At 41.5% G+C, this 13,602-nt stretch overlaps 1 protein-coding gene across 25 annotated transcripts in view; it reads right to left on the reverse strand.

The window, feature by feature from the left end:
- Positions 1 to 13,602, reverse strand: part of DST (dystonin) — a 489,979-nt gene that overhangs the window by 135,159 nt on the left and 341,218 nt on the right. For all 25 annotated transcript variants that reach the window (XM_060235329.1, XM_060235262.1, XM_060235226.1 and 22 more), the window contains 3 exons: positions 8,773 to 8,949; positions 4,608 to 4,731; positions 267 to 475 (listed from right to left, as the gene is read on the reverse strand). In XM_060235329.1, coding sequence (XP_060091312.1) covers positions 267 to 475; positions 4,608 to 4,731; positions 8,773 to 8,949 — 510 coding nt within the window. The remainder of the gene's footprint in view (positions 1 to 266; positions 476 to 4,607; positions 4,732 to 8,772; positions 8,950 to 13,602) is intronic.

A 13,602-nucleotide genomic window follows, 5' to 3' on the forward strand; every position in this document is an offset into this window, starting at 1 on the left:
TTCAGCAATGGTAGCAAAATCTTAGAAGTACTCCATAGAAGAAGCATTTGTTATCCAAGGACTTTGAAAAGACAAGTCTTGGGGGGGGGGGGGGGGGTTGCGTCTTGGTGGTTATTCCTGTATTCTAATCGTGCCAATATATCTGATCTAGCCAAAACCATCTTTCCTTTAAGTTCCACCTATTATTTGTAAAACATCACTGGAAATTAATTGCTGATTGGAAGTTACTTATCAGGAAAAGTTTGCTCTGTCAAAATGTTACTCACCATACTTTTACTGATGACATCCTGAATAGCAGCAGAATTCAAAGGCACTTGACTTTGCTCCTCAAGGCTCTTCTCAACATCATCCATCCAATCAAGCATCTCATTCAATCCATCCTGAACACTTAAAGAACGTGTCAGGGTGATCTGGAGTTTCTCATTCCGGTCACTGACTGCTTTGGACAAGTGGTTATACTTGTCCACAACAGTATCTGAAAGATACATAAAGGAAAATGATTTTTTCATAGACTTATATGCAGATGTGATTTGCCACCAATGGTTTGTTTATGATTCACCATGATGACAGCAGCACCCCAGGGGCCTGTGCAGAAGTTTTTCCTTACCCTGCTCCCTCAGCTCCTGTGATTGATGATGCCAGGCATGGAATCTGGGATATCATTCATCAGGATGATAACGGTTGCAATGTCAGGAATTTTGTGTTTTTAACTATTGTAAACTTACCTGAGCAGTAACAATATTGGTGTGGTAGCACCTAATATACAATGTAATGTACATGTGAACACACACAAAAGTCTGTCTTATAGTGAATCAGACACTTGGTCCATCAAAGTCAGTGTTGTCTACTCAGACTGGCAGTGGCTCCTGAGGGTTTCAAGCAGAGGTCTTTCAAGTCACCTACTAACTGGTCCTTTTTAAGCTGGAGATGCCAGAGGACTGAACCTGGGACCTTCTGCATGCTAAGCAGATGCATTACTGCTGAGCCACAGCCCATTCCCGTATGATGCAGGTGTGCCATATGAAGGGATATTTGTGCTCATTCCTGGTTTATATGATTTCTAACTTCCCCCAGGAATTTAATTCCTAGACTAAATAACTGAGTGCACAAGACTTCAAGTGAATCACGTGTGTCAACCACATTGTTATGCAATAATTCTTATTGCCAACCAAATAATAAAGAACTGTGTACAACTTTGCACCTTGTGTAGCATTATTTTGGTTGGTCTTAGACACAAGAAATATATACACATATATTTTGTGATAGACCAACAAGGCTGCTTGCTTGTTATGTTACGCAAGTTGATGTAGCGGACAGAACTTAAGGTAGGAATCCCAGATCTGGATGCTACCACAAATATGTACAATATATAAAAATGTACAAATAAGTGTAGACATGAGAAGATATCCATGATATGCATGTTCTTATAGTTTCTGAGGGCATTAGGAATTATATTTCCCATGATTCCTAGCAGTATTGGAGAAAAATTATTTTGAAAAACTGTCTACTGCACTGGTCAGCCCCATTTGGAGTATTGTGACTAGTTCTGGAGGCCTTTTGAATAGGAAGATCATAGAAGCTTTATAGCAAGTACAGAGGAGAGATGGCAAGGATGAGAAGGGGTCTGGAAACTATGCCTTGTGAAGATAGGCTCTGGGATTTGGGAGTGTTCAGTCTGGAGAAGAGGAGGGTGAGCAGAGATATGTTTACTCTTTTACAGTATTTGAAGGGCCGTCATTTAGAGGAAGCAGCCCCATGGTGCAGAGTGGTAAAGCAGCAGTACTGCAGTACTGTGGTCTGAACTCTCTGCTCACGATCTGAGTTCGATTCTGGCAGTAGCTGGATTCAGTGATGGAATTGGTGGCCCAGAGATTTGGATTCTCCCTCCTTAGAGGTGTTTAAGCAGAAATTGGACATAGGCCCTTTCTATTTTTAAAATTTTTATTATTCTAAATTAATCTTGCCCCTCATTCTGTGTCAGCTTTTCTACCATAACAAAAGGCCATACTTTGAAGTTAAAACCATTATGTCTCTCCTTAATATCCATTAATAAATTCAACATTCTTACTGCCAGAACCTAGTCCATGTGAAACAGCACTGAATCTAATGTGATTTCAGTCCAAAAAAATGCTCACTGAAACAATTTTGGGGGAAAAATAACTAGAGAGGGTGGCCAATACATTTCCTCGGGGATATCATTCCAGAAGGTGGGTGGCAAAAACACCTTCCATCAAGAGGATACCACTGCCAAAAATTATTGGCTGAGGTAAGTTAGCCGTTAGGTCTACACAGGAGGAAGAGAGCAATATAAAAATTGATAGATAGGCACACACACACACCCTGTATAAGGGTGGCCCTGTTCTGTGAAAGTCTATACAAGACTCGTTCAGGAAGGTCTTCAACCACAAAAGATGCAAGTTCTTTTCTGAGAATCCCAAGGCTGAATACTATTCCCATTGGACAGCAGAATTTTCAGAGGTCCAAGAGGATGTGATTCTCTTGAACTGACATTTATGCCTACATCTATTGTATGGGAAATTAGCTGAGCCTTATGAATAAAACAGTTAACAGATCCAGGAAGCACCACTCTGCTGAAAGTCTACTTCAGGTGAATTTGAAATAGCAAAGGGGTAGAATAGCAAAACACACAGCAGCCTTTGACACATTCATTCTGTCCTTAATTACATACAATAACTTAAAGAGAGAAAGAAGCTAGAAAAAGATTAAACATGGGAAAACAAACTGCTAGAAATTTAGCAAGTTAAGCACTGCTGGGCATGAACATAGCTAAAGGTACTGCAATATATTAATACATTAACTTACAAATCCAGTATGTTAAACAGATGGGCTTCACATACTTCAGTGGTTGAAACTAGAAGAATTAAAGACTTATGTCTGCCTATCCAGCTTTTTCTTGTACCTCTGGCCTTTACCCGCGTTCCAAAAACCTCACGGAGTTTGTCTGCTGTGGCAGAACAGTTATAATTTCAAAAGAACTTTCAGTCAGCTCAACTCTCATCAGCTTTTTTTTTGTTATTCACTGAAACCACAGGAGCAGCCCTGCATTCAAGGTTCAATTTAACCAATCATTATCCTACCATTTCTTCATAACAGAGTTTTGTGCCAACCCACTTGCTTATTCGGTTTGAGGGTATTTTACACTCCACTGTGTAAATCATGACTGAACAACAGGCAACCTCTGAGTTGCTTCTGGTTTCCTCCAGCGGCTTCTTAGCTTCCAAAGACACCTAGACTGCTTACCAAAGCAGCACAGATTCCTTGGAACTTGCTATTGAAGAGTATCGCCAGGACTGATGAGTATACATGAGATGCCTCTTTTGGACCAGCTGGCAGCACAAGTCCTCTTAGTGTTCATCAAAGCATTCTATGTCATTGCAGAGACCACGTGGCAACTCTTCATTGATGCACTGAGAGGGGTGAAACTCTGCTGCTTGACATTAAAGAGACAGTACCAGTTCCCAAGCAAGTGCTTGGGAAGCAGCACTGCATGGTCCAACAGCGGCATCTAATGCTCTGCTTATGACTTCCCCTCCATTGTACAAAAGGAAAGGACAACCCAGAAAACAGGATTGTACTTATCTGTAACTATTATTCATCAACTGTCTTCTGTACAGGCACACATTGGAACTGTGCACGAGCAGGCAAAGATGTTATTCAGCCAAAAAAACAATAGGGGGAACTGCACGTTGGAGCCACTCTGGCCAACTAAAAATGGTCACAAGCTCCAGTGTGGGCGCACCACATTCCCACAGTTCCTCCTGAGCCGCCTAAAGCACAGTAGTCAGAAAGATGACAGAGAGAGCTCACAGTGGGGCAGGAGGGAGGAATGTGTGCCTGGTAATGTGTGCCAGGTAAGCAAAACTCCGTTTTCATCATTAGTCTTCTGTGCAAACCCACACTGGGATTTTAACAAGCTACTCACCATGAGGTGAGGTGGAGCTCTCACTGAGGGTTCATCTGAATACGAAGTGCAGCACTGTCATGCCAACCTGTGCCTCTCTCCCGGCTTGCAGGTCCAGCATGTAGTGCCTTACAAACATGTCAGTCAAAGAGTCAGTTGTAGTTCTGCAGATTTACAACAGTGGAACTCCTCTGAGAAAAGCCGTGGAAGAGGCTTGCACTCAGGTCAAATGAACATAAACATCTAGTGGTCAAGGAAGGCTAGCCTGCAATAGCAAAACTTGATCACTAAGTATGAGGAGAAGCCTTCTTACACTTAATAGGGCCCACATAGCATACAAATACAGCCAGGTCTTTTCTGAATTCATGAGATCTTTTTAACTAAAACAATAAAGTCCTTCTTAAATCCAGAGTACGTAGTGTCCTCTCATTCTCTGAAGCTGGTGTAGAGAAAAACACTGGCAATATAACTTCCTGTGATAAACTTCGATACTACCTTGGGCAGGAATTGAACACTTGGTCTCAAGACCAGCACCATTGGAGCTTGGACTGTTGCTGGTTCTGAGGGGGCTTCAGTTTAAAGATGGGCCTTCTCCCAAAGTGTCACCTTCAACTTCGCAGTATGGTCACTTTAGTCTGAGTAATGTGAGAAACAAATTAAGAAAATGGTTGCTCATTTTACTTACCCACTGTTTTCTCGATTTCTTCTTTATCTGGCAGCAATTCTCCCCTGGTGTCTAAGAGCACTTCAGCTGCTTTTTTCAGTTTCTCTACAGCAACCTGATGTCCTGCCACTTGACCCTGAAGCACCTGTAAAATTTTATCATTTTTAATTAAACTAGTTGCTATTTTTAAATATATATATATATAATATATATAACAGGTTGGATCCTATAGTCTTTTCCTCTAGTTGTGGTGCTTTCCTCCAGTACAAGAAGTCTTTATGTAAGAGACGTATTTAATCATCATCACTATTTATATGCTGCTTTGCATGCAGACTTCCCTAGCAGTTCCTATTTGGCCTCTGCTTGGACTCAGAGTGCTGAACTGAATGCAATGGATTCTTGCTCCAATCCAGAACTTTAAGGCAAAATATGATCTGAAATTATCTCTACTGAACTTACATGATCTTGAGAGTATATTTTTCAATTCCTTTTTCTACAGAAATTGATGTTGGTGGACAGTTTTTTAAAAAAGATATTCTAATGGGGAAATATTATTTGTACAAAACAAAATATATTTTATTCCATTGCTTTCTAACCTAAAAGATATATAGCAGGGGTGTCCAAACTCTGGTTTGGGAGCCACATGTGGCTGTTTTATGCATATTGTGTGGCTCTCAAAGCCCCACTGCCCTGTCAGCCGACTTGAAGAAGGCTTTTGTCTCTTTAAATTACTTCGCCAAACCAAGCCAACCAGCAGCTTGGACAGTGCATTTAAAGTTACTTTCTTTCCATCTCTCTCTCCCTCCTCCCTTCCCCCATCTATTTTCCTGCCTTCCTTCCTTCCTTGCCGCTCTCAAACATCTAACATTCATGTCTTGTAGCTCTCAAACATCAACATACATGCCTTATGGCTCTCAAACATCTGACGTTTATTCTATGTGGTTCTTATGTTAAACAAGTTTGGCCATTCCTGATATATAGCACTTCAATACACATGGATCAAAAGATGCAAAATAATGTTTATTGTTTCATACTTACACCTTTATTTAGACTTTAAAGTTTTCTCCTGCTTTTTTAAATTGCAATCTTTGATCAAGTCCTCAAAACTAATCTGCATAACCAATCTACTACTATACTTAGCAGCAACAAGGTGTCCAGCCTTGTCTTGTTGCATAGTGCCCCTGCTATCCTTCCCCCCCTCCCACTTCTTGGTGCTAGTGGTTCCATAGACTATCATTTCTTATGAATAACCATAACAGAAGGAATGGCCGAGAAACCTATTCCTTCTTCAAGATGCTCCCCCTTCCTTTGGTGCCCTAAGAACATGCTTATTTTGCTTAATGGTTAATCCAGGACTGCCATGAAGATAAATGTCACGTGTAAAGCAGCACTCATATTAACTACATAATACCGTAGGTACAACTGAACACTGAAACCATATTGAGAATTAACTAATTAACCAGGCATGTTCATTCACCAATAATTTGAACTCGCTAAACTGGGACAAGAAAGCTAACATCTTGCTGGTTCAATAACATATTGTCTCTACCACAATTGTTGCAATAATTGATACCTCCATCAAAGTTCTTGGTTGGCCTTTACTTTTCCACTGCAGCTCAAAATGCCCCCAAATACTACTGTTGACAGACTAAAGACCTGAAGGGAGAGGACGAGATTATGGAAAATTATCTACTAAATCTAGCCCCTTGTTTCAATCTTTTGATTTTTTTTTCCTTTTGGAGGTTTTACTAGTTTTAAAAATTCTTTTAAAGGAACAAAGACCTCAGTTGTTGCTACAAAGCAATCTAGAGAACTGAAGAATATTTTGAACAGCTAATCCTAGCAGAAAGATTATTCTGCATCATGCTGCAAGGGTCAATGCCTTGATTAATTATATGTGTCAGCTGAAAAAATCAGCTTTAACTTACAATACTGATTTTTTTTAAAAAAAATTATTTGCTTATATTCTTCACCATGTCTATTCACTTTAACCAAGGCCTGTTTTCCACTCCCTGTTGTTTTGTTCTGCAAGAAAATCTAGATAGGTGTTCCATTAAATACAATGTTAACACGGCTGATTGCATGATATTACTTTTGGGGAGCGGAACCAAATTCATTACCCTCAGGTTTTGTTTAAATCCCGGAGGATAAACTGAAATCACTGGGGTCCAAACTTTATGTTTTAAAATAAGTTAAATATTTAGAATAATGTTCAAAGGCAAGATAAAACTGCTTGAATTATAGAGGGCCAAGGGGACCCTGGATCTCCCGTCTTTTCTGTCAGCTTCCCAGCCAGTGGTTTTTCGAAAGTTACAGAGATGCCATGTTGTGTCCATAATTCATTTAATATTGATCCCCTGTAATAAGAGCCCTGTAAGTTCTTGGACGATTGGCTACATCAGGGGTGTGTGGCCTAATATGCAAACAAGCTCCTGCTACAAAAAAAGCACTGTTGATCCCTACCTGCCCTGCCATAATACAAACACTGGTGGTCAGCAGTATTAGCCTATCATGACTTTCTCATCTATGTCAAAATGGGGAGCTAAAAATAAAACAATTCTCAAAGCTATCTAAATGGCTTGAAATACCCATTCTCAGACTCTAATTCCTCCTAACTAACCAACTACTGGTGCAATCAGATTATTTCCAGCTACCTGGAGCTGGCAGTAACAGGGCTCTATTGGATCTAGAAAGTTTCCTGCCTGGCAAAACTGGACAATCTCTTAAATGCTAAATGAATGGGCTCAACTAAAAAATCTATTTTAAAAAACCATGTTTTTATTCCAAATCACATAAATATATAAACATTAAAAAGGTCACCAAAACTAATGCTTAACAAACATAGAAATCACACATGCAGAGGAAGAGCAAATGCACTTAGTTATTTTGCTAGAAAGAAATGTTACATATTACAATGACAATGTCCTCCTACCCTAAAAACAAAATTTTTACCTTGTCATTCTTCCAAGCAGGTTGTGGAAATGATTATACAACCCCTTTATCTTTACAACAATCTTGTAAGACAAGTTACGCCTCATGAGATACAGTGACTTGCTCAAAATAAGCATTTTGGCCATACAGGGATTTGAACCTGAGCCTCAGGGTTCCTAATCTGGTACTTCAACTACTACACCATATTAGTTCCTCCAATATCCTCTTTCTCCTTTACATTCAGTGTAGCAAGCCTATGGGATAGGAAGGATGAGCACACTGTGGTTGCCTAGCAACTCTTTCTCAAACCAGTAACATTTTCATTGGTGAAATGAATTGTAGTCATTGATCTCTTGAAGTCCTGTTCTGGTTTTGTATCTCAGTTCCCAAATGGAATGTCATTATCCCTTTTCTACATAACCCTCAGAAAGCTAGCCGATCTCCAGTCAACACTTAACTATGTCTGCCACTCACTGCTCAGAACCACAACCACCACAAAAAGTGTGGATGAAAGAGATAAAGAAAGCTGAGTGTCGTCAATATAATGAGGATGCCTCAGTTCGTGTCCCCTGGTGATCTTTACCTGTGGCTTTCTAAATGAGTTAAACAGTAATGGGAACAGAACAGTACCTTGAGGCACTCTCCAGATTGGCTCTAAATGAGCAGCTTTCCTTTTTAGAAGGAAAATGAGATGCATAAATGAGAAGCATAACAAGCACAAGTAACTACTGGATGCGAACACCCAGACAAGAAAAAAAGAAGGCCGCTTAAAGGTACTATTCTCATCTCATTCCTTCACCGGCCTTTTGTGATTCTTCTGTCACATGCTGTGGAATAAAAATGAGACGCATAAATGAGAAGCATAACAAGCACAAGTAACTACTGGCTGTGAACACCCAGACAAGAAAAAAAGAAGGCAGCTTAAAGGTACTATTCGTATTCATACATGACCCTTCATATAGGATATAAAGTAAAGAGCAACAGACAGACCTAACATGATCAATAGAGTTATATTTCCTTTGTTGATCTCTAGCCACAGAACATCCATCAAAGCCACTGAAGTGGTCTCAGTTTCCACAGACAGGTTGGAAGCAAGATCCACCACTCACTCAACATAATGCACATTTTCTCTAAAACTAACCTGAAAGAAATTTCAAGGATCTGGCTGACAGATGTAACATGCACATGGAAAAATCACAGCCCTTCACCAATCCTTCTCTTATAAACAAAACTCCAATATTTTCAATTGCTGTACCTTGGTTTCTTCTAATTGTCTCTGGAGATTTTTTGGATCCACAGCAACAGCCTCAGAAAGATGTTTATTAACAGCTTCTTCAGAGGCCTGGAGACCTGACAGAAGTCCAGAGGAGGCATCCTCATAATTCTGGTACTTATCTACCAGATCTTTGAGGTTGTTTCCAAGGATACTGCACTAAAAAGAGAAAAAGAAAAAAAATGGTGATCAAGAGCAAAAAGTTGGGATGAGAGGAATTCTAATTAATGTCACTAGTCAAAATTATCTTAATGGTTTCCCAATATATTTGATTATAGTTATCAAAATGTTTTATGCATCTGTTTTACAAAGTATTTCAGTTTTGATACAAAACAGACCTCTCAGTCTTATAGAATAAAATCCAAACACATAAACAGACTGAGACACACACACACACACACACACACACAAAGCCCTCATGGTGAGATACCATCACACCCAGCTGTTTATGAATGCAATTCTATTAAAGATATTTTTATAAAATAAAAATGAAAATTATTTTCAGTGTTAAAATGGATCAGCGTTAACAAGGTCAAGAGCCTCAGCACCTCAAAGAGTTTGAAAAACCCAAGAGTATTACATTTCTCTTCCACCTTTCTTTCGTCATGGAACTCAAGGCAGCATGTAGGAGGAATCTGCCATCACACACTGAGCAAACCTTGACCTTCTAAGATGGTGCAATTTTGGTATGTGAGGTGCCTTCCAATAATTTAAAGTTAAGGTTGCCATATCCAATCCAGAGATCCCATCTGCCTGTGTAAGAGAGCCAAGAAAGAACATTTCTCATCTCATTCCTTCACTGGCCTTTTGCGATCTTCTGTCACTTGCTCTGGAATAAAGTGGAAACCGGATGTGCTACTACTGTCCAGATACCATAAAGTGTTCAGACTGGCAGAATCACTGCGATATAATCTGGCTAGGGTTGCCAGTTCCATGGTGGTGGTGACAGACCTCCCACCACCTCTACCCACCCCTACTCAGCTGGGTGGTGGGAGGAAGATGGGGAGGGGGGGGAATGAGGGTGGCAATCAGCATTCCTAGTGTGATGATGTCACTGCCAGTGCAATCCGGAAGTGATATAATCACATCAACTGACGGTCTAATATATGCTCCAAACTCGATGATTAAACCATAAGACTCTGGGGTGAATGCTAGAGCACCACCATGCTGGGGACATTTATCCTTTCCCACCTCAATATGCCCTCACCTTCCCCATAGCCTGCTGGTTGCCTGGCAGCCCTAAATCTGACAATCTTGAATTTGGAAGGAAGAAAGGAATTACAGCTGTCAAAAACTTCAGATTTTAAAAATTACATAAGGTTATCTGCAATTAAAAAAAAATGGGAGGGAATTTCATAATATGGGCCGCAGTACCCCACTATACTTTTAATCAGCCAGCAGCCTCCTTTTCTCCCCCCCCCCTTGCTCTGTCTTCAGTTACTTCTCCCTTACCCCCATAAGATGGCCTGGTGGTCCAGAATGTGAATAGAAAACTTATAGGACACCACCTGGGATTTCTTTATTTTTTTCTGTCCAGTTTTTAACTTTTATCAAAACATATACTGGATTTTAAAGTTCTGTATTGTTTTTGTGGCATCATGCCCTTGTATACTGTGCAGAGCATGGTGTAAGCTGGGATAGGGTGATTAATAAATCCAATAAATAAATAATAATTGTACCAAGAAGGCTCTGCTTCTTGCCTTCTTCAGTTGTCAGTGAAAGTAAGGTTCAAAAGGACCTTTTTAGTGCACCAAGAAATTTCACATGGGAGAAAACAGTAGCATGTATCTCACCACTCCGCTGAACAAAGTCTTCCCTTCCAGCCTAATCATCCTTCTTCTAACTTAGGTAGCTCTTCCTCCAACCAAAGAGAGACTTAAGTTGGAGGAAGGCCCTTTAAGTGACAGGAAAGCAGAAAGCATGCATGCCACTCTCTGTGCTACTAGGGCTAAAAATATTTTGGCCTTTAAACCTCCTTCACTGAATTATGCCCAGAAACAAACATTTTAGTTCTTGAGGAAAACGTCTATGTCCCAATTGGCTCACTGTTCCTTCTAGGAAGGCTGGTGAATTCACTGAAATGCTGAATGCTCTTTAAAAACTATACTATGGAGAGAACATTACAGTAGGCCACTCCAGAGGTTGCCAGGATATGTACATTGGTCTGCTTACTCTTTCAGGGTAAGCACCATATACTTTTAAGCACCATATACATTCGTACAGAAGCTGCTTACATATGTATGCATACATTTATCTGCACTAGGGGACATACTGCCTAAGCCTGAGAAGATGTTCAAGTGTCAATAACGTCTCAAGAATGTAGGAAATTTCACTATAAAAAGATTGCACAGGCTATTATCAATGAAACAAAACAGACTGTAACAGTGATGTCTTTATTGCACTTGGTGTTTGGCTCCACCTAGTGGCAAATGTTTATAAGCTGCACTGGTTCAGGTGGGTAGCCATGCTGGTCTGAAGCAGCAGAACTACGTTTGAGCCCAGGGGCACCATTAAGACCAAGAAAGTTGTACATAAGCTATATGTGCACACGAAAGCTTATACCTTGAATACAACTCTGTTGGTCTTAAAGGAGCCACTGAACTCAAACTTAGTTCTGGCCGTGATGGTGCCTATTATGGTATACAAAAGATTTGTAGATAAATGTATATTGCTGATTTTTATATGCATTGAAGAGCTCAGTATTTGAAAGTATCTGTATGACAAGCACAATTCAAGCCTCTTTGAACTTGTAAGACCAATAACTGGAACTTCTAAAATGTACTTTCCAAACTTAATATCCAGCATTATTGATATAATTACTAGCTGTGTTTTTCTTTAGTTTTGTTCTAGGTCCTACAAGGGGCCTGTTTGATATCAGTTCTACAAACAGATATTGCTCACTACTGATTCCATGTTTCTTGAATATTCAGCTAGCGGAAAAGTTCTGTTAAAATCTTACACAGTGAATTGTGAACACTGAATGGATGATCATCTGAATGGATGAGTCACCAAATGAAGTGCCTAACATGGCAGAGCATAAGCTGGAGAGGAATATCCACTGACGGATTTGCTAGCCAAGCCTTTAACTATTAGTTGTTCATAAGCAGTCAGATTCCTCTGCACAACTGTAGTTCAGTCCTCCCAGTTGTATGTGTGATCTAGGGATATTTTAAGGAGAAGAAATTGTGTGCTGGCCTTCAGCTGAGTATATCGCTGCCTTTCTCTCCCTCCCTTTGCTGCTTATGCCCTATCTTGCTAAAAGATAGTGTCCACTGCCATACAAAATACTGAAGTGGCAGCAGTAGTTTCACTCCTGGAACAAGGTACTTCCTTTTCAAGATCTTTTGACATGGGGCTTTGTACAGCATCCTAGATAATTACAGTTTGCAAAATGACTTATGACCTTTGGCTCTGGGCAAAAATGTTGAAACAAAGCAGTAACCAGATTCTTTCATTACCTAATTGGATCATCACATAACTCATATGCTGGATGAGGTTTTGTAAGCTAATGTCGGACTACACAGTGAAGCAACTTGGTGGACAACACTAAAGGAGTTGTTAGAATAGTCACAGACAGGGCTGGCTCGTCCATTAGGCAACTCTAGGTGGCTGCATGGGGCACAGTCCTGGGGGTGTCATGTAAGGCCCTCCCTTGCCTCTGTGATGAGGGAAGCAGGTGAGCATGTGCAGCTGTGCCTCAGAGCGTGTGTGCTGCCCAGCCACCGTTGCTCAGCCTCCCTGAGCTGTGCTTCCAGTAAGGTCACAGAGTTCAAATGATGAACTCCACTTGATTGTGGAGTGCCTCAGGGAGCAGTTCTCTCCCCAATGCTGTTTAACATTTATATGCGCCCCCTTGCCCAGATTGTCTGGAGGTTTGGGCTGGGCCGCCATCAATATGCAGATGACACCCAGCTCTATCTACTAATGGACGGCCAGCCCGGCTCCGCCCCGGGGAACCTAGATCGGGCCTTGCAGGCTGTAGCGACGTGGCTCAGATTGAGTGGGCTGAAGCTGAACCCAGCGAAGACAGAGGTCCTTTGTGTGGGTCGCGGCGCCCTAGGAGGGGAAATAGCTCTCCCAACCTTCGAAGGCGCACCATTGAAATGAGCGCGCCAGGTAAAGAGTTTGGGTGTTTTACTGGAGCCTTCATTATCAATGGAGGCCCAGATAGCAGCCACTGCCAAGTCAGCATTCTTCCACCTGAAGCAGGCAAGGCAGTTGGCTCCCTTCCTGGAGCGTCGCGACCTCGCAACAGTGATCCATGCAACGGTCACCTCAAGATTGGACTACTGTAATGCCCTCTACTTGGGGCTACCTCTGTGCCGGACCCGGAAGCTGCAGCTGGTGCAGAACGCGTCGGCCAGGCTACTATTGGGGCTCTCGAAATGGGAGCACATACGGCCGGGGCTGCGCGGACTGCACTGGCTGCCAATTACCTACCGAGTCCAGTACAAAGTGTTGGTCATTACCTTTAAAGCCCTATATGGCCAAGGACCAGCCTACCTAAGGGACCGTCTCTCCCCATATGAACCCCAGAGGGCACTGACGTCAATGGGAAAAAATAAAATGACCATCCCCGGGCCGAGAGAGGTCAAGCTCCAAAACACCAGAGCACGGGCCTTTTCAGCTGCGGCTCCTGCACTGTGGAACCAGCTTCCGGAGGAAGTGTGGGCCCTGCGGAACCTTGACCAGTTCCGCAGGGCCTGCAAGACCGTCCTTTTCAGACAAGCTTACATTGATATCGACTGCTGAGTTGCTAGGGATAAAGGAACCGCCATCTATAATACTATTATGGAACTATTTAAACTGGCA

Source organism: Heteronotia binoei, chromosome 1, assembly GCF_032191835.1.
Source record: "Heteronotia binoei isolate CCM8104 ecotype False Entrance Well chromosome 1, APGP_CSIRO_Hbin_v1, whole genome shotgun sequence".
Taxonomy (NCBI): domain Eukaryota; kingdom Metazoa; phylum Chordata; class Lepidosauria; order Squamata; family Gekkonidae; genus Heteronotia; species Heteronotia binoei.